Source organism: Dama dama, chromosome 6 (assembly GCF_033118175.1).
Source record: "Dama dama isolate Ldn47 chromosome 6, ASM3311817v1, whole genome shotgun sequence".
Classification (NCBI taxonomy): Eukaryota; Metazoa; Chordata; class Mammalia; order Artiodactyla; family Cervidae; genus Dama; species Dama dama.
In genome coordinates this window covers 26,934,849-26,958,345 of record NC_083686.1, presented here as the reverse complement: position 1 = coordinate 26,958,345, position 23,497 = coordinate 26,934,849, and the positions used below count along the sequence as shown (strand labels likewise).

The following is a 23,497-nucleotide window of genomic DNA, read 5'->3' as shown; positions in this document are numbered from 1 at the left end:
AGAATCCTCCTGCAATGCAGGAGATCTGGGTTTGATCCCTGGGTTGGGAAGATCCCCTGGTGGCGGACATGGCAACTCACTCCAGTATTCTGGCCTGGAGAATCCCCACAGATTCTAGCCTGGTGGGCTATAGTCCATGGGGTCACAAAGACCCGGACACAACTGAACAACTAAACACGTCACAGCATATGCTATCAGTACTGCTATATTAATTCACTGTTTTTAGGACCTACAGGATAAATTCAGCAACAAGAAAGGCAATTCATTCATTCATGCAGATCCAAAGATAGGACTGACAAACAAGAAAAGTTAATTCAAAGTAGTTTCATCAGGTGCAAAGTAACCATCTAAAATTCTATATCTAGTCTAGCAGAAAGATAAACAACACAAGCTGTGACAGATCAGAATGGGGAGAGAGGCCCCAGCAATCCAGGCCTTTGAGGAGAACCATGAAAGTGAATAGGCTTGACCAGCTCCATTTCTCCAAACTGGGACTCCGCTGGCCCAGGGAGGACAGTGGGAATAAGAAAAGGCAGAGTGAGTTTCCCAGCCTGACTGCGGCTAGACGACTTGTCTGGTGAACTAGCAGGAGTTGAAGTGGAGAAGTCTGTTGAGTTCACAAGTGTGTCTGGCCTTCTCCAAAAGGCAATGAGAAGTCACTGAAAGATTTTGTACAGAAGGGTGACAGCATTAAGGCAAAATTCAGGGAAGTTAAATTCACAGCTGTAGGTTGATCGATGGGGGAAGCATCATTTAGGGGCTTTTCTTCATGATCACTACATTTGGCAGCCTTAAGTGCTCGCTGCATACTGGAAGCAGAGGGGCTGCAAAGGAAAGTGTAGACACACACACAGACACACACAGACACACACAGAGACACACCTCTGGACGGTGGCGGGTGTGAATACAAAGAGCTACAGACAAATTTCAAGAACGTCCATAAGTCACTAACACATCAGCTTTCCAAAAGCACGAACTGGGAGCTCCAGCCCTGGCCGAGAGACTGACTCAAGCTAACGCCCGTCACCCAGAGCAACCCAAACCACCCACCATCCGGCAGGCAGGTGACCCCACAAACCAACCCTTCTGGTCCACGCTCCCCATCGCCTCCCGCAGGAGCCAGGGAGGGAGCTGGAAAAGTTTGGGGAGTAGTCCCCGGCTCACGAGAAGGGCATTTTCTCATTCCTCGGTCCCTCTCAGGTGTTCAGAGAGGGAGGATGACGTCCGGACCGTCCTCCGGCCCCACCTCCCCCGGGCCGATTATGAAACTGCAGGCACAGTGTACCTCACCCCGCTCGCTCGTGAGTACTCAGGCCCCTCCCCAGACTAATAAAGGTCGCAGCGCGCGGCCGTGGAGCTCACTTGCCAGACACGGGCCGGGTGTCCCAGGGACGCGCGGGCCCCCGTCGCTCCAGCCGCCGCCGCCGCCGCCCAGCCGGACGCCTCCCGCACCTCCGCAGCCGCCGTGGCCCGCGCGCCGCCGCACACGCTCACCGGGAGGAGGATGGAGCCGCGCCGCGCCCGCCGGGTCCCCACGCTGCTGCTCCTCCTGGGTGAGTCCCCCGCCCCCTGCCCGACGCAGAGGACGAGACTCGGGCGGCCCGGGGGGCACTTGTCACTTTCCACCCGACTCCAGCGTCCTCCACTTCCAACCACGTCTCTCCTTAGGCGGCGAGTCCGGCCCTTCCCTCCCGCTGCGGACGGAATGGGATGGGTTAGGGGAGCAGGCAGCGGTGTTCAACATGCCTTTCGCTGATCAAGGAACTTGGGCTGTGTGTTCTGCGTGAATTAATACAGCTCCGTATTGGGAGAAATAAAAAGTTGAAAAGACTTTTTTACCCCCCTTAGGAAAGTCTGACAGTTTTAAGAAATCCAAAGACAAGGGAAAACTGGGCTGAGGGCGGGGACCGGAGGCGGGAGTAGAGACTAGACCCGCGCCTATAAAAGACTTTTGGGAAAGAAAAGCGGTTTCCTCCCGCCTGGCCTTTAGTTTTCTAAATTGAGCGGGCTTCAGCTTCCTGGGGCGCTGGCGTGCGCCGGCGCCGGCTTCGCTGCAGCTCCGGACTCCACCGGTGGAAACGCTGCTTGCTCACCTGGAGCTGCAGGGACACGCGGGCCCTGCCGCTTCCGGCCCCACTCCCGCCTCCCCCGCGGGCCGCGCGCTCATCACTTGCTATTAGTTGTACCCTGTAGCCTGTAGTGGACACGATTGAGCGCGCGCGCGCGCGCACACACACACACACACACACACACACACACACGCGCGCGCGCATAGCCTGTAGTGGCTGAGCGTACTTTAATGCCTGCCTTCTTATTTGACATAATTCAGGGTGGTTTTTTTTTTTGGACAGAGGGGGAAAAATTCCTTAAGTAACTTTACAGGTTTTGAAAAAAAATCTTGATAATTCCTAAACTTCAAGAAGAGCTCTTATGAAAATTTTCCTAAGGAAATAAAGGTTGCCAATCTCGTGTTATTTCTGGGATTGCAAGGAGGCGAATTTCCCTAACTCTACCTGTGCAGGATGTGACAGTTAAATTATTATTTCGACACACCTTATCTTAGGGGTTAGGAGACCTAATGACATGCATACTATGCATACTTGTAACTTACTTGTCCAAGTTCAAGAACATAGGTGGGAACAGGATCTGTGGTTTCTACCAAAACTTCTGAGAATAACTTGCTAGGAGTTTCTCAGTACATAATGTGGCTTTGCTATCTTTGTTATGAAGTCTTCCTAGAGTTACATGTCAACCTAGAGGTCAGAATAGCTTTACACTTTTTTCCCCACCTGTAAAGAGTTGCTTTGAACAATGCATGTGTCTGTTCTGGGCCACTCGTTGAGTATTCTAATTTGAGACATCAAGATCCTATGAATATCCTGGTTACTATCCACTTAGCTTATGTGTTGTGTGTGTTTTTGTTGTCATAAAAATGCTTAACTCCTTTATTGCATTACTTAATTATAGTTCACCTATTTCATCAGCTGCCAAGCCCATTTCTAAATGAGCTCGGTCAGTTTCTGTTTTCCCAGTTTGTTTAGGTATTTCTCTGCCACTAGGAAAGTTCCTGTTTGAAGTTCTGTATCATATCTCTATACTCTATTCAGGTATGCAAGTCCAATAGTCTTATTCCAAAGCACATGGAAAAAAGGGAAGGCCGACTGTTCTTTCTGAAATTGCCATTTCCCCCCTAAACTAAAGATTACCTAGAAATACTTTTCCCAAATATCTATCCTTCAAGAAAAAGAGACATTCATTCGAGTTTTCAGCAAACATTTTATTATTGCCCTTTTTTGTGGAATTTATATGTATTTATGTCTGTGGAAAAACATACAGACACTTTCTTGTCCATCTTCTGCCTCCAACACATGCAGATTTAAATTGCTACACACCCCCACAATCATTTGGTCACTTTTACATTTTATAAATATTTGATATTGACTATTCCCGAATGAAAAGAAAAAATTTTTATATTGAGTCTGCAATTAATGTTTAGGGTCTTTTGATCTAAAAATCAAACATACTCAAGGATACCTAGATGGGCTTTTGAGCATGCTCCTGAATGACAGATCCAAGACAAATTATCCATACTTCATTGCACAATGATAGAGAGTTGACAGAATAAACATGCTTTCTTGAAATCTGAGAAGCATAGATCTCGGTGAGGCAATGGCTCGCCTTAGAGCTTTCCTTTTGACCCTGAGAGTTTATGAGCTGCCTGGTGTTGGCACAGCCTGAGATGACACATCAGGGGCAGAAACACGATGACAGGCCTCTCCGGTCTGGATTTTGACCCAGGCACCCTAGCTGCCTTCCGCATCATCTTGCCGTATAAGCAACTTGGGTAATTGGACTGTGTGGTTCAACCCTGAGACCCAAATCCAGGCTCTGGGGAGGCAGATGCCTCCTGTGAACTGACCATTTTGTATGAGGGGTGTTTTCCATGTATCCTTTACTCCTTAAAATAACTATATGAGGTCGAGATGATCAGCCCAGTTTGACAAACGAAGAAACCGAGGCTCAGTGATGTCAGATACCTTACAAGGACTTAGAGACAGCAAATGTCAAGGTCATTCTGGGTCAATGTGTAAAGAGCCAGAGGTTCTCAGAGTTAGTTATCAGGAACATAATAAAGTAACTGGTTCTAATAGAGAAGTCCTAGAGTAGTGTGGGGGTTGCTGCAGTACTTAGGACCTGTTATGGGCACTGGCGTATGTGCAAAAATGGCACCTGAAAAGATGAGATTATTCCTTTAAGCTCTGCTCAGATATGTTACATTTTTACTTAACCTATATTCAGCATTTTTAATACCTAGGAAATGACTTTATATGAAGCAATCATTGACGTCAGTTGACTGAGACCTTTGTTTCTATTTTTATAGTTTCCTAGACGTATATTAAGTAAAGCAGTCAAGGAGAAGGAAACCCACATACTTTTTATTCCCTGGATCATTCACAATATTGTGAATTGAATGTGGTGTTGACAAGGGGTCAAGGTGGAATCTGCAGCATACTTTATTAACAGTGAGAAAATAGACCTACTTATGTGGTTTTTAAAAAAAGGTGCAGTGGTCCCATAGTCACTTCGGAAAACTTGAATTTGAATGTCTCCTGTTCATTTTTGCCCAGGAATCTCCCATGTCCTGGTGAATGATCACACAGGAGATGCAAATATCATGTGAGAAATCCTCTTTAAAGAGACTATGCATTTAGGTGTGGTCTTCTCATCTGTCAGTCTCCACTCTGAATATAGGCCTATGCAAATTCCCATGGCTATAACTGCTGTTGGAAACATTCCTTCAGAAGACAATGAGAAGACTCCCCAAAGCTGTAATAGGCCAGCTCCTCAGGGAGGAGCACCCTGACAGCCTTGGCCTTGGTATGGCGATTCTGGAACCTTTGGAAAATGAAGTAATACAACAGACTCAGTGTCCTCTGGCAATGCAGTTTATGTTAAGGCTGGATGTCTGGTTTCAGGGCAAATAAAGGTTCAGTGCCATTCTAGGTTAAAACATTTATTAATAGGATACTGTTAATAATACCTAAGACAGCTTGATAATTGTCCAGAAAAAAAGTTAGCTCAATTACTTAGGTCAAAAAGCCTGAATTTTAAACGAGGCATGAAAGTGAGTGAAATACAAATCTTTTTGAAAATCCTCAGGATAAGGGGAAAAGCCTCCCTTTCTCATATGTATGTATACGTGCATATATGTATATGTTTATATACACACATGTGTGTCATACTTTACAGTTTTGCATCGAGACATAGTATATAGAATATAGTTTTAACATTCCACTTCTTTTATTTCATACTTTTGGAAAAATTTATTCCTCCTTGAGCTTCAGTTTTCTCATCTGTAAAATGGAGATTGTAATAACTATGCTGTTAGGTTATTGTATATGGATATTATAAATATCATAATATTAAAAATAATGAGAAGCAGTTTTAAAGTTAGCATTGTTATCAGTAGTACCAAGTGATTTTTTTAGAAAAATGTCTCATTTGATCTTTGTAGCTCTCTTTTAGCCAGGAAAGGTGTTATTTTTTCCAGTTTATAAATGATAAGCACACGTTAAAAAAAGTGAGTTACACAGCATGGAAGGCTCCTTTTTAAATTATGGTGTGCCATCTATTGTAGATGCTCCCAACTCACTTCACTCTTGGTGAAAAGTTCTACTCATCCTTTAAGATTGAAGAAAAGTATCAGGCCTTCTCTGATACCTCCCTCCATCTTTCTGTCACCACTGGAAAATAAATGTGCAGTCTGCCTGCCGCCGCCACCCCTTTGCTTCTCTCTGAATCCTCCTATCTTACTCTTCACATCACACTGTAAGTGTGTATCTGGCCCTGTCTTTCCTTACTGATGCTCACCTTTTGTCATTCACATTGTAACAGACTTATGTTAACCAGTCAATGAATATCATTGGAGCGATGATGAGAATGGTATTCTATTTAGGGTTCTTAGCACTCATTTGACTCAGACAGCTGTTCTTTGAAAATGTGCTTGCAAAGTCAAATATTTTGGCTGAACAATAGTTTTTGAAAATTCAATTCTGTTTAATAATAAAGTTGAACACTTTTTCTTCCCTGTTTTCCCTATTTCTATCTCAACATAGTCTGTATTCAATGACAGTATGCCTAACAAAATTTAAGTGTATCACACTGTGTGTGTGTGGATGGATGTGTGTGTATGTGTGTGTGAGAGAGAGAGAGAGACGGAGGGAGATTGGGCAATGATATGACTGAATGATGGATAATCAGCAAGAAAAAGTATTATTTTAGAAATGAGAGTAACCTTAATCTAATCTGAATTCTCTCTCTCCTACTCCACCCTGCTCCCCGGTGATATTTTCAGAGATAAGGAAACCTAGCTGCAGAGAGATAAACAGTATCTGAGCTAGAACTAGCTCCATACCTCATAGATCTGCCAGGAGGGATTTCCAGTCTTGGGTCTGTTTACACTATGGACTGGGTAGTTTTTTGTTGTGGACTGTTCTATGCATTGCAGGGCATTTAGCAGCAATCCTGGTCTCTAGCCACTAGATGTCAACGGCAGCTCTGGTTGTAACAACCCAGAATATTTCCGATGTTGCTAAATGTCTCTGGTTGGCAAACTTACTCCAGGGGGAGAAGCACCAGCTAATGTTTTCCATTGCTAGGAGACATTGCCGCTTGTTAAGTTGCAGTTCGAATAATCAATGCTTGAGTTACTAAGACAAATAAAATTCATGTTAATGATAAGCTCGTTGCAAATATAAAAGCAATTCCAATGTTAAAAAAATCGACTTAGCCATTTTTATTGCCCATTTTAACACCATTTTCCCTGAATAATGCTGAATCTTGTTTATGATGGAGTCATTCACTCTTTCTCCAATCGTTGCATTGCTAACCACTGCATGCCTCCTTTCATAATTCTGTTCTCTTGACTCCCGCAAGACTGAACTTCCTTTTCCCTCCAATTTCCTTGGTCATTTCTATCCACTCCTTGTCACCTATTTCCCAAGTTCTATGATTTTCCATTCCATACTTTTCCCTTGGAACATTTGAATGACTCCTGTCTTTTAAAGGTAATATTTCCTCATAAGACTTTCAAATAGATCCTGTCAACTCCATTCCTACTCTTTTACTCAAGATCTTTTTTCCCAGGTGCCTCATAAATATAAATAGATGATATATGAACTACAAACCCAGATTCCTTCATTCATTATGTCTTCCTTCATGTCTACTAGCTGCAAACACTGCCACAAACGTGCTGTCTTGCCTATGTTATCTACTCTTTTAATGGCACTACCTTCCTTGATATTTTCTGGTCAGAAACATGGTATCATCTATGAAGTTCCTCCTTCCCTCACCACCACCTGGGGTCTAGCCTCTAGTTAGAACAGAAACTATGCCCCTTGCATCAGTTTACCTTGCAGCATCTTGTTCAGTAGCATGCATATAGAAGACTCTTGGTAGGTATTTGTTGAACAAATATTATTAGAAACAGGTAATTACTAAAAAGTTAGTGTAAGTTGAGTTGCTTTCCTTCCCTCTTGTTTATCAAGTGTAATTAAGCCCTTCCCACCCTTCTGTTATGCTAAGGATGCACATGTGCTTCGCACAAAAGTTAACTTCTCCAGTGCTAACCAAAAAATATATTTTCACAAAGTAAAATTTCTTAGCAGCTCCCATTTTGCTAGGTGCATCACACAGATTCTTGGAATGAAATGTAATTAGCCTTAAGGCTTTAAAAAATATCTTTTATGTACTTGTTTTCTCCTCTTTTCTTTCTTTTTTTTTTTTTGATGCTTACTGATGAAAACACTATCCTTTTGCAAATTCATTTTTGGCAGTGGGCTTCTGTAAAGAATGAACAATAACAATAGTTAGTATGCTTCTAAAAATGTTAAGTTTTCAAAGTTGTAGGCCACAATATGACTGTAAGGAAGGAAGAAAAGGCAAACGGCACCAACTTATCCAAACTGTTTCTCCTTTAGAAGATTTGTCTTTTGAGATAATAATGTAATAGCAATTTAAATTTCTGAATTGAATCAATGGGGATACATGTAAGAAGAAAGATGGAAGGGGGTAAAGATAGAAAAGGTGCTAAAAGGATCCTCCATGAAATATTATCTTGAAGAAAAAAAATACATTTTCAATAGATAATTTGAAATAGTACCCTAGAGATGAATCTTTGGTTTTAGAGGTTGCACATTCCATATTTAGAGCCCTCAGTCACAAAACTTGTAAACATCCAGACTAGTACAAATTGTATCCTTTATACAAGAGTTGATATGCTTTCTCCTATATTATGAGAACATTTCCATTATGAATAAGATAGACAGTGTTAAATCCATTTTTATGATAAAATAAGCTCTACTTTCATATTTTGACACACGATTCTTGATTTGAATAGTTTTAAGTATAGTATTGTATGATAACTAAAATACATGAGCAATTTGAAGTATGGTTTAGAAATTATTGCCAGAACTGAAGAGTTATTTAATGTCTCTGAACTGAAAACTATGGCCTATTTATTACATCTTTTCTTGACACTTGACAAGATCTTATGGCTGTATTTTGAAATTCAGAATTAAAGACTTATTTGTAACCTGTCATTATATCAACCTCTGGTTTCATTCTGTTATCCTGTTTTTATCTAAATAGTTACTGTTGGCTTTTACATGTACTTTTTAATGATACTTAGTGGTACAGTTAACATTATAAGCTGTAGAAAGAAAATGATTGCTGGTAGGAAGCAAGGTTTATGCTATACAGATATACATTATATGTATGTACTATTATATATGCTATTCTCCGAGAAATAGGCTGTTACTAGAAAGTACTTTCAGTAGTTCTTTACAGTGTCTGATGTGATAACAGAGCTTACAGTTATTTTAACTTTATCTAATAGTGGAATTTAAGACAAAAAGACGTCTGGAAATGATGAAGGCATATTCACTCCTTGAAAATATACAAGACCTAACAAGCCTAGTATGTTAAAGACAAATCCTAAAATTACAGACTGCCCTGGAAGAAGGTAGAAAACTAACAGTCTTGTGAGTAGGTAGGCATGTGACCAAGCAGAAGTGTGAACAAAGAGGATTTTGCTGCCTGTTTGGGCTGGGCAATTACTGTGATTCATTATGAGTTTGCTGTTCTGGTCTAAATATCCTAAAAGGTTAAATTAGGGAAATAAGGTGCATTCCTTTCATTCTGTAACCCATCTCATTTTATTTGGGGTCATTTTTATTTGACTTGATTGTTATTCAGGAGAGTCATTTTATCTCTGAGAATTGCAGTTGATGATTGCAGAATAGGCTTGGTTAACCAGTCACCAAATCTCAGTCTCCATCTAGATGGCCCCTCGGTGTGGCCAGAAGGAAGCAAGGACAAAAGAAGCCGTATGCAATAAAAAGGACGTTCTCTACCTTTAGCATTCCTTCTGGAGGTCAGGCACGCACTTTTCACTTGATGCCCCAGGGCCCAGGACATTTAGTGCCCCCCCCCGCCCCCACTGGGGTGATGGCACTCAACCTCTCCCACGCGCTGCCCCCAGTATTGTGTAAGGTGTAGGCTCGGCCCTGACTCAGAGTAGAGCTGATTTGTATCCTGTGAGTCACCGGTGCCACTTCCTGCTGGCACATTTGAGATTTCACTGAAACAAATCTCTGAAAGGTGAAGTTAGATGAATAGGCGAGCTTTAAATTCCTGAAACCCATTTGGAAATTGGACAGAAATAATGGGCTCCTAAGACAGTTTTGTTTCCATAACATTATTGACATAGAAGTTCCAATGGCTAATTTTGAGTTTACAAATTACTATTTAGCATGGAATTCCTGTGTGTCTTAGTTACCAATGTAGGGCTGGCCACCAATCTGTTTGCTGACATGCTGACATTATCCAAACTCTATATCCAAATAATATCATAGCGTTATATTTTCTCAGCAGGGACCCATGGTCAAGATCAAAAACTCAAATACAAGATTTGTAATTGACCTAGAGAAAAATCGTTATCTTCAATTAACACTAAAGTCATGAAAAACTGAGAGATTAAGGAAATATACAGATAGGACTTCAGCATGTATCCCTGTATGACTTTAATAAGTAGTGAATTATAATTGGATATTAATGCTAGATGTTAAGATTCTCCATGGGTGAACTTTTTCAATCTTTTGATCTCTCCCCACTATTCCTTTACTCCATTGCACAAGGCCCTGGGCTAGATGTGAAGTTGAGGAAAGCTTGAAAATCAATTTTGAAGCAATAGAGCTGTGTGAATGAACATGATTTAGAACCAATTTTGGTAGTTCATTTGGAACCAATTTTGGTAATTCTTCCCAAGTGGTGCTAGTGGTAAAGAATCTGCGAGCTAGTGCAGGAGACACAAAAGATGCATGTCTTATCCCTGGGTCATTGGAAAGATCCCCTGGAGAAGGAAACTACAACCCACTCAAGTATTCTGGCCTGGAAAATAACATGGACAGAGGAGCCTGGCCGGCTACAGTCCATGGGGTCGCCAAGAGTCAGACATGACTGAGCACACACAAGAACTGAACACTTAGTGGTTCATTGGCTACATATATCTGTGATGAAAGTGTAATCTAAACACTGTCATTTGAAAACTACATTTAAAATCATTTACAGTTCCATCTGTAAAATACCCGGATGTGCGATTAATGTACCAAGTCTCATAGAAACCATCCTGAGAGATGGACTATGTCCAAGGGAGCGTCAGAGGTTAGGACAGCCCAGGTTTTGTGGAGGCACGCCCTGCGCTGAACATTCTTTAATTCACAAAGACAAATATTTCACTTGTGGCTTGACCAACTGTAACAAAGTTTCCAACAGTGGAAAAACTAGCAATATGAAAAACCTCTGAGAAAAAAAAAAAAAAAAAACAACTAATAAGCAACACCTCAGAGCAATTAGCTGGATTCTATTATAATAGTTGCAGGTTGCATTTGTAAGCAGTTCTGAACAGGAAATGCTAGTGTCTGGTTTCTGCAAAGAATGAAGAAACGATCCTTTGCAGAGAAATGTGCATTTGCACAGTGGAACTGGCTGGCCCTTTTGCAGTAGGAGAATCGATAATATCTCCTCCCATCGATTGAAGAGCCATGGAGGAATAGGAATGTCAGGGATGTAAAAACACACATTTAAAACTCCAGCTTGTGTTGAGCAGATTGTATAAATCAAAGGAGGTAATTCTTTATGAGTGAAAGTTCATGGCAAAATTATATCGAGAAGTAGAACGATATTGGCTTGGATAAAACTCTCGCTAATTCACCCCTAGAAAAATGTGTGGACAAAGTTATCCTTTTCCATCTCTGTTCAACTGACAGTGGGATCCAAATTTTAGCCATTTTTTTTTTGTCGTTTAAGGAAGATTTTTTTTTCCTCTGTAAGGACAATCAAAGTATCATTTATATTGTAGGAGAAATATGGAGCAGGGAGGTAATAATTCTAAACTTTCCAAAAGATATTTTCAAGTCACTGAAAGGTTATGAGACTTGATGTCATAAGATGTACTCCTAACCCTTACCTTCTATAATCTCTAGATAATTGGTCTTGGATAAGACATTTAATTTAACTACACTGCAGTTATTGAGGTTAATATAACTACTTCACAGGATTATTATCAGTGTCAAGTTTGAAACATTAAGAAACTACAGACTCTGATGCTTATGCTTTACCCAAATCATACTCAATTTGCTTAACACGTACACACCTCCTCTGATTGTGAAAAAATACAATTCTTTATTATATGGAATAATTATCCTTTAAAATAGCAAAGTACAGAGAGATTTATAACCTTCTTATAGACCAGTAGAGGGCACTATCCACATATACTACTGCTAAAAACAAGCTAGCTATTGAATGGCATGGAATATTCATGAGTCCCATTTCATTTAATTCTCCCCCAAACTATAAATTTGGGAAAATTGAGATCCAGAGAATTTAATTAATATGTCCAAAATTGCATAGCTCAGGTTTTCTCCCAGGATTGCCTTTCCACCATACTTTGTTGCCTCTTTATGGCGTTAAACACTCTGCTTCATTTACATTTAGCTGAGTTCATTCCCTATAATGTCCATTATACTCTAATGTTATTGCCTATTTCCAAATTCTGTAACGTGGCCCACGAACAACATTGCTGTGTACTCTGAAGAAAGTTACTTAAACTCTTTATGCCTCACTTTTCTCATATGGCTAACGGGGAGAACAGCAGTATCTTCTTCAAAGAGTCACTGGGTGGATTAAAGAGATAGTATAGGTAAGGATGGGCTTCCCTGATGATTCAGATGGCAAAGAATCGTACTGCAATGTGGGATACCCAGGTTTGATCCCTGGGTCAGGAAGATCCCCTGGGGAAGAAAATGGCTACCCACTCCAGTATTCTTGGGCCCTGGTGTCTCAGACCATAAGAAATCTATATGCCACACATAGTACATGGTGAAGAAATGTCAGCTGCTGCCAACTGCTACCACCACCACACCAATAATGTTTATTATGTAACAGTTACTCATATTACCTGGAACGAGTGATTAAAGAGCAAATACATGACTCCTAAGAAGAAGAGTAAAACTCTCTTCGGTAACCTTTCCTGCAGTTGAAAGGATTCTTCCTATTCTTTCCATGCAATTCACAAACTTCTTGAGTCATCCTGGTGCCAGTTACCCAACGTTTATCTTTTCAGTGGAGACACACAGTGAAACACCTTGTTAATCTCTTATTGGCTGACAGAAACCATATTCTAAGGCTCAGTATGGTTCATGTAAGTGTGTGTATTCCTTCCCATATTGGATAAGATATGTTGTGACTTTACTTAGATTACACATTGTTCATTAAAATCTATTAATATTTTCATGTGTAATACAAAGAGTACCTTAGGTACTTAAATCAACAACTGATATATCTTCGGTTGAGAGTCCTATTTCATTGTGACCATAAATAGAAGCTGAGTTTTATTTGAAGCCTTCTTTGTGATAGGTTCTACTTTGGAGCATTGCTCTGAACACATCATGAAGTAAAACTGTGGAAATTTTCCAACTGCTAAGCTTCTTAAGAAATCAGATGTTAAAACCAGGTCTTTGAAAAGGTTACTGTGAAATGTTTAGAGCAGGTCAATTTTGTTACTCTGAATGTAATGCCAAGGCTTTTACCATGGGACACAGGGCTGGGTGTTCATTTATTTTCAGTGATATGCCTGTTTCAATGAATTATTTTCTTTCATGGTTTAGATGGATTAAATTCTTGAAATAATTCAAAGAAATCTGCAAATATTGTAATTATGTGGAAATCTAGTCAAGAGTTTCTTTCTTGAAGCATTAGTTATATATTTTATTTTTCTCTTAAATAGTTTTCTATCTTCTTCAAGTAGTCTTCAGTACAACTGTGATTCCTTCATGTATCCCAGGAGAGTCGGAAGATAACTGCACAGCATTAGGTAAGCCCAGCTTTTTTAATGTTGCATCAAATAATTACGTGTTCTTAACAGAAATATGACTATAAATATGAGATAGTGGGAAAAGAGGGGGGAATAGCTGCTCTATTAACAACTCAATGATCTGGAAAAATTACATAAAGGAGTAACTGGAGGCAGAGGGACTGTATATCTAGTTAAATGTGAAGATTTGATCTTAAGGAGAGGGAACAAAGAAAATCAGATTCCCTTTGAACATTTCAGAGCTGTGACACTATTGGGAGAGGTTGGATCCCAGGCAAAATGGACAAATTTGAGCTTTGTACACAGTAGATAACATATTTTGTTATTTTTTGTAAAAGGAACAAATGATGTCCTTTATTTTGAGTTACAGCATTCATTCAGAAAATATCTATAGAGTACTTAATACATGCCAAATACCATGCTTAGGTGGCACTCGTGGTAAAGAACTAGCCTGCCAATGCAGGAGATGTGGGTTTGATCCCTGAGTTGGGAAGATCCCCTGGAGAAAGGCATGGCAACCCCCTCCAGTATTCTTGCCTGGAAAATCCCATGGACAGAGGAGCCTGACGGGCTATGGTCCATAGCCTCACAAAGAGCCAGACACAACTGAAGCGACTTAGCATACATGCACACAGATCAGTGGTACATAGCCTCATCTTTGGACCCCAGAGGACTCTGACTGTGGTTCAGGAGAGATGTGCTTTATACTCAGTGTGAGTTATTGAGTTCAGAGTTATCCTGAGTAACCAGAGTATTACACCTCCTTTCTTGTCCTTCCTCATTATACTCTAGAGGTTTGGTCTGCCTCGCTCCCTATCTTTGGCTATTTGAACAAGAGTATTACAGTTAAGATGTCCTGTTTGATTATTTCATTTAGATTCTTCAAATTTTAGTAATTAAAACATTCTAGGGATTCCCTGGTGGTCCAATGGTTAAGACTCTATGCTTCAACTGCAGAGGGCATGGGTTCAATCCCTGGTTTGGGAACTAAGATCCCACATGCCACACGGCCAAAAAAGTAAATAAATTGTTAACAAAAAAATAAAGGTCCTTTATAAAAAATTCTAAAATAAATTTTATGTGTAGGTTGTAGCACTGTTCTAAAGAGGCTACCATTTTCATGGTTGTATTTGTGTAACCAAGGCATTTATAAGTCAGGGTTTGTTTAATTCATGTTCAGGTCTTATCATTAGAGACTTTGATTGATTTTGAGTTTGGGGTGGTGGTTTAGTCATAAGTCATGTCTGATTCTTTTGACCCAATGGACCGTAGTCTGTCAGATTCTTCCATGGGATTTTCCAGGCAAGAATACTGGAGTGGGTTGCCATTTCCTTCTCCAGGGGATCTTCCTGACCCAGGGATCAAACCCTAGTCTCCTGCATTGCAGGCGGATCCTTTACCGACTGAGCTACCAGAGACTGCACCCCAAAACAAGCCTTGTTGGCTTAAAGCCCGCTATAGATTTAAGCTGTCTTAAATTAATTAATGGATTCAGCTTGCAAATGTCAGAATTATTTGAAAAAATTAGGCAACCTTATTTGGATAAGTGAATAGCTGTAAAGTATTGTGATTTTTCGTGTGTGCCTTCAACTTACCTTTTCTATCCTTAAACGTTGTCTTTTGAGAATTTTATTCCCAGTTTTTATTTTGTTTTGTTTAGTCCTCTGGACATTTTCCTTTGGGAATCCAGTGTTTTGCTTATTGGTCTAGAGAGTATGATAACTAAAGTGACATTTTGTCCACAAATGCCTGAGAGTGGTTACTATTATGAAAGGCTGATTACTATTTCAAAGAAAGTAACAGAATAACTTCCACTTTCCATTTCTTTCACAGTTCAAACTGAAGATAACCCACGTGTGGCTCAAGTGTCAATAACAAAGTGTAGCGCTGATATGAATGGCTACTGTTTGCACGGACAGTGCATCTATCTGGTAGATATGAGTGAAAATTACTGCAGGTAATGTGCCAAACACAAACAAACAAGTTTTTAAAAACCCACATTGTCTCTCTTTTTTATCTTCTTAATAATTATTATTTCCATGGCCTGCAGTTTTTAGTACTATTAGCATGCAATTTATATTTACTATTAGAAACTTAATACTGAGTTTTTCTTTTAAGTTGTGCTATGTGTGCTAAGTCACTTCAGCTGTGTCTGACTCTTTGCAACCCTATGGACTTGTAGCCCACCAGGCTCCTCTGTCCGTGGGATTCTCCAGGCAAGAATACCGGAGTGGGTAGCCATTCCCTTCTCCAGGGGATCTTCCTGACCCAGGGATCAAACCTGGCCCTCTTATGCCTCCTGCATTGGCACATGGGTTCTTTACCACTACTGCCACCTTCTTTTAAGTTGGGGAACAAATAGCAGAAGAGATGGTAGTTATCAGATTATACAGATACTTCAGGGGTGTGGAATGGGGAGGGCTTCAGATATCTTCCTCTCACACTTACCACAATAGCAGGTCACCTTTTAATCTTTTCGCTGGACTTATATGTCAGCTATTGTTACAAGCATTGACTCCACTGATTTAGACAAAAAGCACCGCAAAACCACACAACTTACAAAACACCATTGTCAGCCACATTGGCAGCTGAATCAGACTATCATTTTAATACAACAGTTACGATTTGAGAGCTTCATGGGTCTCTTTTATTAAGGTTGGGCCAGCTTTCAGGTCAGTCTTTGAAGTCATTTTTACAACTTTTGGCAGACCTTGGTGATATCTTGCATTATAGTGTGAGATGATCTCTTATGAAACTAATTCAGAACCAAGATTTCTTTTTAAAATAATTGATCTTTCTCTTCCATTGTCCTTTAGGTGTGAAGTAGGTTACACTGGTGTCCGGTGTGAGCATTTCTTTTTAACCGTCCAAAAACCTCTGAGCAAAGAATATGTGGCTTTGACCGTGATTCTTGTTATCTTGTTCCTTGTCATAGTTGCTGGTTCCATATACTACTTTTGCAGATGGTAAGCCAGTGTTTTTGTTTTTTAACACTCTGCTTTTGTAAATTACCTTTATACAAGACACACAAACTGGGTAAAACATGGCAAAGTATTATTTAGTGGGAAAAGACAGGCTCTGCACTAAAGATATTTTTAAGGAAGTTTCAGCAGCAGAGCATCTGGACTTGACTCTATTTTGGGCTCTGTTATTTATTACCTCTGTGACCTTATACAACTTAAACTAAGAGTATCAGTTCCTTCCTTTATAAAATACAAATAGAAATCCTTATTCTACATTAATGACAGGAGTACTATCAGTATTGAGTATAACACATGCAAAAGTAAATCATAAGGCATCATGCCAGTGTTAAATTTAGCCACTTGTATTTAATTTATTAGATCAAAGTTTGTATTTCATAAAATATATTTTATAAATTAATAACCCTAGAGGCTTAGGATCTTAAAATTTAAGGCAGACTAGTAAAAACGAGTGTCCGGATAATTGTAAGAGCTTACTTTTAAAAATTGGTTCATGCCAATCCCTTAAAATTCCATCTTCAACACTCTATATTCGTGTACTGTGCTGTACTGATATATGCTGATAACTGAATGGGCATTGAAACTTTTGACAGTATATCAGATTGTTTTTTAAGGTTAGGATCAGGAATAGTATGACTTAAATAGTGTGTGTGCTCAGTCATATCCAACTGTTTGCGACCCCATAGACTGTAGCTTGCCAGGCTCCTCTGTCCATGGACTTTTCCACGCAAGAATAGTGGAGTGGGTTGTCATTTCCTACTGCAAGGGAACATCCTGATCCAGGAATAAAAACTGAGTCTCTTGCATCTCCTGCATTGGCAGGCTGGCTCTTTACCACCGTGCCACCTGGAAAGCCCCACTTAATAGTAGCTGCCTTTAACATGTCTCCATGAAATCCTTCTTATTTTGGAAGGGCTACAAATTTTTCAGTGTACATTCGAGTGAATTGTACTTTATTTTTGCTGAAAATAATGCACTTCTACTTTTGAAGCTCCAAAAATGTTACTTTTACAAGATTAAATTTATTTGGTCTTTGTTTACTTCTAAGTATTCATCAAATTATAATACTTTTTAATTAGTTATGATCACATAACTGAATATTATTACAAATGAAACACACCTGAAAGGTCTTTAACTACAATCCTTCCTTTTAGAAAGATGAGAAAGTGAGACCCAGAGAGGTGAATTGACATGCCCTGGCTTGTCTAGTTGACAAGTAGCCAGATCAAGGCTAAACAAAGGTTTTCCTAATTGTGTTTTTCAACTAAATAAAAACATTATGCAGTTTCCTTAAGTCTACATGATTCATCTTCAAAATGGGTAGAAAATGAACTCAAAATATTAGGTAGATAGCTTTAATGAATGAGTGAATGAAGATTCTGAACCACTAGATTTATGAATCCTAGCTAGGAGAACTTGCCAGGTTATGTAATCCATTTGTACTTTACTTTTTTCATCTGTAAAATGAGGATGATAATGCTAAGTGTAAGGATAAAATAAATAATGAATATATAGCACTTGAAACATTGTCAGTCACATAGTGATTGCCTGATACATATTAGTTATTTTTATTTTTATTGGTGACAACATTACATCAACGTGATAGGTAGAATATAATAGTGATATTCAATGTATTTGTACTTTTTTTCTTATTTGTAATAAGGAAAGAAGGAAGGAAAAGGGGAGGGAAGAGAGAGAAAAAGAAAAAAAATGATAACAGTCCAGGATTAAATGTGGTCACATGCTCTCCTGGAATTTTACAATTTTCATGACCATGTGAAAGCCTCTGAGAAGTTATTTAACTGCATTTCACCATTTCCTCCCAAAATTATTTGTTGAGGGAAACTACTCCTTGCTCCTTCCCTTTTTTCTCACCTTCAACCTAAACCTGGTTACCTATGTCATTTTGGAAGCACCATGCTGAAATACCTTTAGAGTCCAAGTATTTGTCTTATTACTGTTAACTACAGTGCTAATGATTTCATTTCTGAATGTTTCTAGGTACAGAAATCAAAAAAGTAAAGAACCAAAGAAGGAATATGAAAGAGTGACGTCAGGGGATCCGGCATTGCCGCAAGTCTGAATGGTGCCGTTAAGCTTATGGGCAGGATGCACTGCATGCCTGGTTATGTTAATATTCCTATTTTATTAATAATATTTATGTGGGGTCATATGTTAAGTCAACAATGATGTATTTTTTAATATACTAAGAAAAGTTTTTATTTTTGTTTTATTTTTAACAGATTGCTAATGTATAATGTACACAAAATATTTAATATAAAAGGAAAGTGGATATTTTTGTAAGAAATCCTTTTCTGGGCTAAATGCGTCACTGAAAACTTTTTTGCCTGGTGTACAGTGCATAGGAGTGAGCAATGCCCAGTTCATTGTTTAGAAAGTGTCAGCACGTGACAGATTTCTATAAGCCTAGAATATGGTCAAACCAATTTAATATATTTTTCTACTCCTCGAATCAATGATAATTGGTTTGACTGTGTCAGAGTTTGGTGTTTGAGTTGGCACCACTGTGCCATGTATTGAAGCAGTAATGCTATGGGAATTGGGGAGAAGCAAATATAGATCTTGGGCTAAACACTACATCCTCTGCTCCCTCCGCTCACACATCCTCGCTGTTTACTGCCTGGAAGGAATGTGCACAATTCTCTATGTCCATTCACAACTCCTATGGATAAGAGTCATCCATCTAATACAGGGGTCCCCAACCCCTGGCCACAGACTGCTCCCAGTCTACGGCTGGTTAGAAATGGGCCACACATCAGGAGGTGAGTGGCAGGCGAGCAAGCAAAGCTTCATCTGTATTTACAGCCTCTCCCCATCACTCACTTCTCCCTGGTGCATGGAAAAATTGTCCTCCACAAAACCAGTCCCTGGAGCCAAAAAGATTGGGGACTGCTGGTCTAATAGATTTCCCTTAAGAAAATGAATTGAGAAAACTTTTACCATCTTTTATGTAATTTTATGTATAGCTTCACAATGTTCTTTTTTTTTTTTTCAGTACAACATTTATGCTAGGTAACTGTTGCTCATGAACTAATAAAAAAAACCCACACATGAAGCCAAAATTTGTGCTTCTTTTTTGAAGAGTATTTATTTCTATATGAACTTTGCTAAAGAATTCTACAATTAAATCAGTCCAAAATTTGATGGACTAAGTGTTAAAGTATAAGACAGTTATTCTATATATGGTCTAAAGAGATCTAAAAGCATATTTCTGTTTCCCAGTAATATAGCTGAAGTCAAATGTGCAAATATGTTTTAAATCCTACACATCCTTATTGACATCTACTGTATGTAAGGGAGGTCTGCTTATTTTGAGTGATATTGATTGCTTCAAAAAAATTTTATTGACGAACCAAGAAGTCATATGAAATCCATTTATTTTGTTACAAAAGGGAGTCATATTGGTTTATCCCGAGTATTTCAATTCATATTACATAATTAATTGTAAGTGGTTTGGGATTTTAAATCTTTAGCCCCTATAAAAGTTATATTTTTATTTATAATTTGATATTAAATAATAAAAAAGATAGGACACAGATTGCTTTTATGGGTGAAAATTAATTTTAAAAATGTCTTAATGAAGATAATGCTGAGCAAACATTAAAAAACCATTGCTATTAGCTCATGTTTCTTACAAACAATGAAAAAAATTTGGCTCATATTTAGTTTATCTTCCTTATTTTACAAATTTCTCGCTATATATATTTCTAGAAAGATCTATCTATATCTAATGTATTGAGACTAAATGCAAACCAATGCATAAATACCTAGATTGTGGCTTCCCACCAAGACCACACAGTAACCCAGTAGACATACTCTATAACCAAAGAGGCTCTAAGATTGATGCTAAAGATGTAACCTCACAATCAAGATTTGTGTAATATATTAAGTATTTAAAATACAATCAAATGCCACTGTTCTTTTGGACATTCTTTGTTCTTACCTCTCTGCCAAAGTCAAAACAAGGAGACAGATGGTGCATTGGGAGGACAAATTTTTACTTCTGAGTCCTGAGAAGAGGATTAGTTAAATTCAACTGCTCTGAGGTGTCAGATCAATTTGTATGTACCAATTACATGATACTAGCTTCTAATTTCTGTTGAATTCAGTAATGCAGTTTTTAAAAACTCATGTCTGATCCATTTTGCCATTTTTGCTGCAACAGTCAGTATGTAGACTTTTGGGGAAAAATGTGTTTAACTTGTTGCCCAATACTTTCTGATTTCTTTCTGCTCTTATTCGTATGGGAAAACAGGGAGTCACAGCTTTTATATAAACAGTGTTGCTTGAGTAAAATGTAATGTTTTGACTGAAGAATAATTTTATCTAAAACATGCCTGTTATTCAAGTTGGATGAGGTTAAATGTAAAAAAGTGAATCTCTCTCTGCTTTTTTTGCACTCTGTAATTTGCACTTTTTAAGTTTGAAGAGCCATTTTGGTATACAGTTTATATTAAAGATGCTATAGAACATAAAGTTGTATCACATGCAGTTTAAAGTAACTTATTTGACAATGAATTTTATCAGAGTACTGAATTGTATCAATTTGTTTGTGTTCAATATCAGCTTTGATAATTGTGTACCTTAAGATATTGAAGGAGACTATAGATACTTCACAGGATATTATTAATTTTTATTTATTTTTTGTTGGAAACTGGAAAAAACAAAATTGAAAAATAAAAATGCATGAAACACCTTGCATTAAAAATGTCACTGATTGATTTAGTCTCTTTTGTTTTTCCATACTACATTAAAGGGCTTAAAAGCAGTGACAGGACTATAATGTGTTTAAAGACATTGGTTTTAGTTTGGGAAAGGACTTTATAAATTTATCATAGATTATGGCCTACCATAGTGAAGAATTTCTTTGAAATGTAAGGAATTGTATTAGTTATAAAATTCTAAATGTTAGTATATTTGAAAAGAATATCTTTAGAGAGTAGTTATTTTATAGCATAGGCAGCTCAGCTCACTGCTCTGTGATGAGCTAGATGGGTGGGATGGGGAGGTGGCAGGAAGGTCCAAGAGAGAGGACATATATGTACACATATGACTGTACACATATATGTATACATACGACTGTACATATGTATGCACACATATATGTACACATATGACTGTGTACACAATGTACACATTGACTTCATTGTGCAGCAGAAACTAACACAAAATTGTGAAACAACTATAGCCCAATAAAAATTTTTAAGAAGAATACCTATCCTACTGAGAAATAACTTTTGAAAGGATGCATCAGACAGAAGCATGTCCCATGATTCCCTCAGCATCTGCCAACCAAAAGTTTGGGTTCTCCCAGGCCTTCCCAGTGGCTCAGTGGTAAAGAATCAGCCTGCTAATGCAGGGGATGCAGGAGACACAGATTCAGTCCCTAGGTCTGAAAGATCCCCTGGAGTAGGGGGTCCCATCCCAGTATTTTTGTCTGGAGGATTCCATGGACAGAGGAGTCTGGTGGGCTGCAGACCACAAGGTCGCAGAGAGTAGGCCATGATCAAGCACACACACCACCGCACAGTGGGAAACACTGATCCTCTGAACCTCTGTCACAGTAACACCCTCTGAAGTATATGCTTCAACAATCTGTAGAAAGCTTTGTCTTTTATTAGCCCCTTGGACCACTTCATAAGTCTCTGGATAGGGCAGGGAGGCATTGCTCGAAGTATATGCTTCAACAATCTGTAGAAAGCTTTGTCTTTTATTAGCCCCTTGGACCACTTCATAAGTCTCTGGATAGGGCAGGGAGGCATAGCTCTGACCATTTTACAAGGGGATAAACCAAGCTGTCCAGGGTCACAGTTGGTAGTAAAAGACGAGGCTGGGGTGAGAAACAAGGCCTTCTGGTCCCCAGTTACACTGCAGCTCTGGCCATGGTGATGCTAGAACCCGCCTCCCAGGGCAGGAGATGTAAGAGACTCGGGTTCGATCCGTGGATCAGGAAGGTCCCCTGGAGAAAGAAATGGCAACCCACTCCAGTATTCTTGCCTGGAAAATCCCATGGACAGAGGAACCTGGCAGGCTACAGTCCATAGGGTCGCAAAGAGTCAGACATGACTACAGTGACTTGGCACCTGGTTCATGCCAGGGGCAGCAGAACAGACCATCACATGGAGTGAGTGTGAGATTTAATTTGGAATTTTGTGGGGGAGAGACAGAAATCCCTATAAGATGAAATTCTTGAGATCTCACAGAACCATCAGACTGATTCTATTCAAAGTCTGAGAACCCACAGGGTTAAGTAAGGAAAAGAACTCCTTGAAACACTTCTCCCATTCAGCTTCCAAGGTGCCCTACTCATCTGATTGTCAACCTGTTTTCAGTCTCATCCTTGATCTTCCCTAATATCTTCTGTCATCCACCACTGATTTGTAAATGCTGGAGTCCGCCTGAGCTCTTAATTTTGGAACTTTTTCTCTATATGCATATGCGCTAAGTCGCTTCAGGCATGTCTGATTCTTTGCTACCCTATGGACAAAAGCCTACCAGTCTCCTCTATCTATGCGATTCTCCAGGCAAGAATACTGGGGTGGGTTGCCATGCCCTCCTCGAGTTTTCTCTATATATACAATCCCTACTTTATTCCATACAGCCTTGTGCCTTTAATTGCCATTTGTAACTGACTATTCCTTGACTAGATATTTCCCCTGATTTCTAAACTTCATTACTCAACTACCTATCCACTTGGATATCCACTACACATTAAAAGGTAACATGTTCAATGACCGCCAGTCCCTTATTGTTTTTTCTCCTACCATGTTCCTATTTAATTAAATTCAACTCCATCCTTTTTGTACCTCAGGCCAAAACCCTGGTGTCTTTTTTGGAAGGTGCTGAAGGGTTCACGTTCAAGTAGTTTCAGAGAGGATTACCCTCAAATTTGTACAACAATGGAAACACTGCAGAACTGGCCATTTTGAAGGCATTATGCAGAAGGAAAAATCTCCCAGAAGACTAGACTTTGATAGAATATCACATTTTTTTTAAAAATAGGAAACTGTAGGCAATGTATTTGACTTTGATCAGTTCTAGAACATATTTCTCCTCAAATGGC

The 23,497-nt window shown here is 39.2% G+C and overlaps 1 protein-coding gene across 1 annotated transcript; it reads left to right on the top strand.

Annotated features, from left to right (window-relative positions):
- The first annotated feature begins 449 nt into the window (after positions 1-449).
- Positions 450-21,142, top strand: EREG (epiregulin). The gene is made up of 7 exons (XM_061145558.1): positions 450-537; positions 960-1,305; positions 1,390-1,553; positions 13,346-13,432; positions 15,266-15,389; positions 16,249-16,398; positions 18,415-21,142. Exons 1-7 carry the CDS (start codon positions 450-452, stop codon positions 18,494-18,496), a joined length of 1,041 nt encoding a protein of 346 aa, XP_061001541.1. The 3' UTR covers positions 18,497-21,142.
- The last annotated feature ends 2,355 nt before the right edge of the window (positions 21,143-23,497 follow it).

Coding starts and splice junctions, on each gene's coding strand:
- EREG (XM_061145558.1), top strand. CDS start 450: ATGAAAGTGAATAGGCTTGACCAGCTCCATTTCTCCAAACTGGGACTC. Junction 13,433..15,265: donor AGATAACTGCACAGCATTAG/GTAAGCCCAGCT, acceptor TTTCTTTCACAG/TTCAAACTGAAGATAACCCA. Junction 15,390..16,248: donor ATGAGTGAAAATTACTGCAG/GTAATGTGCCAA, acceptor ATTGTCCTTTAG/GTGTGAAGTAGGTTACACTG.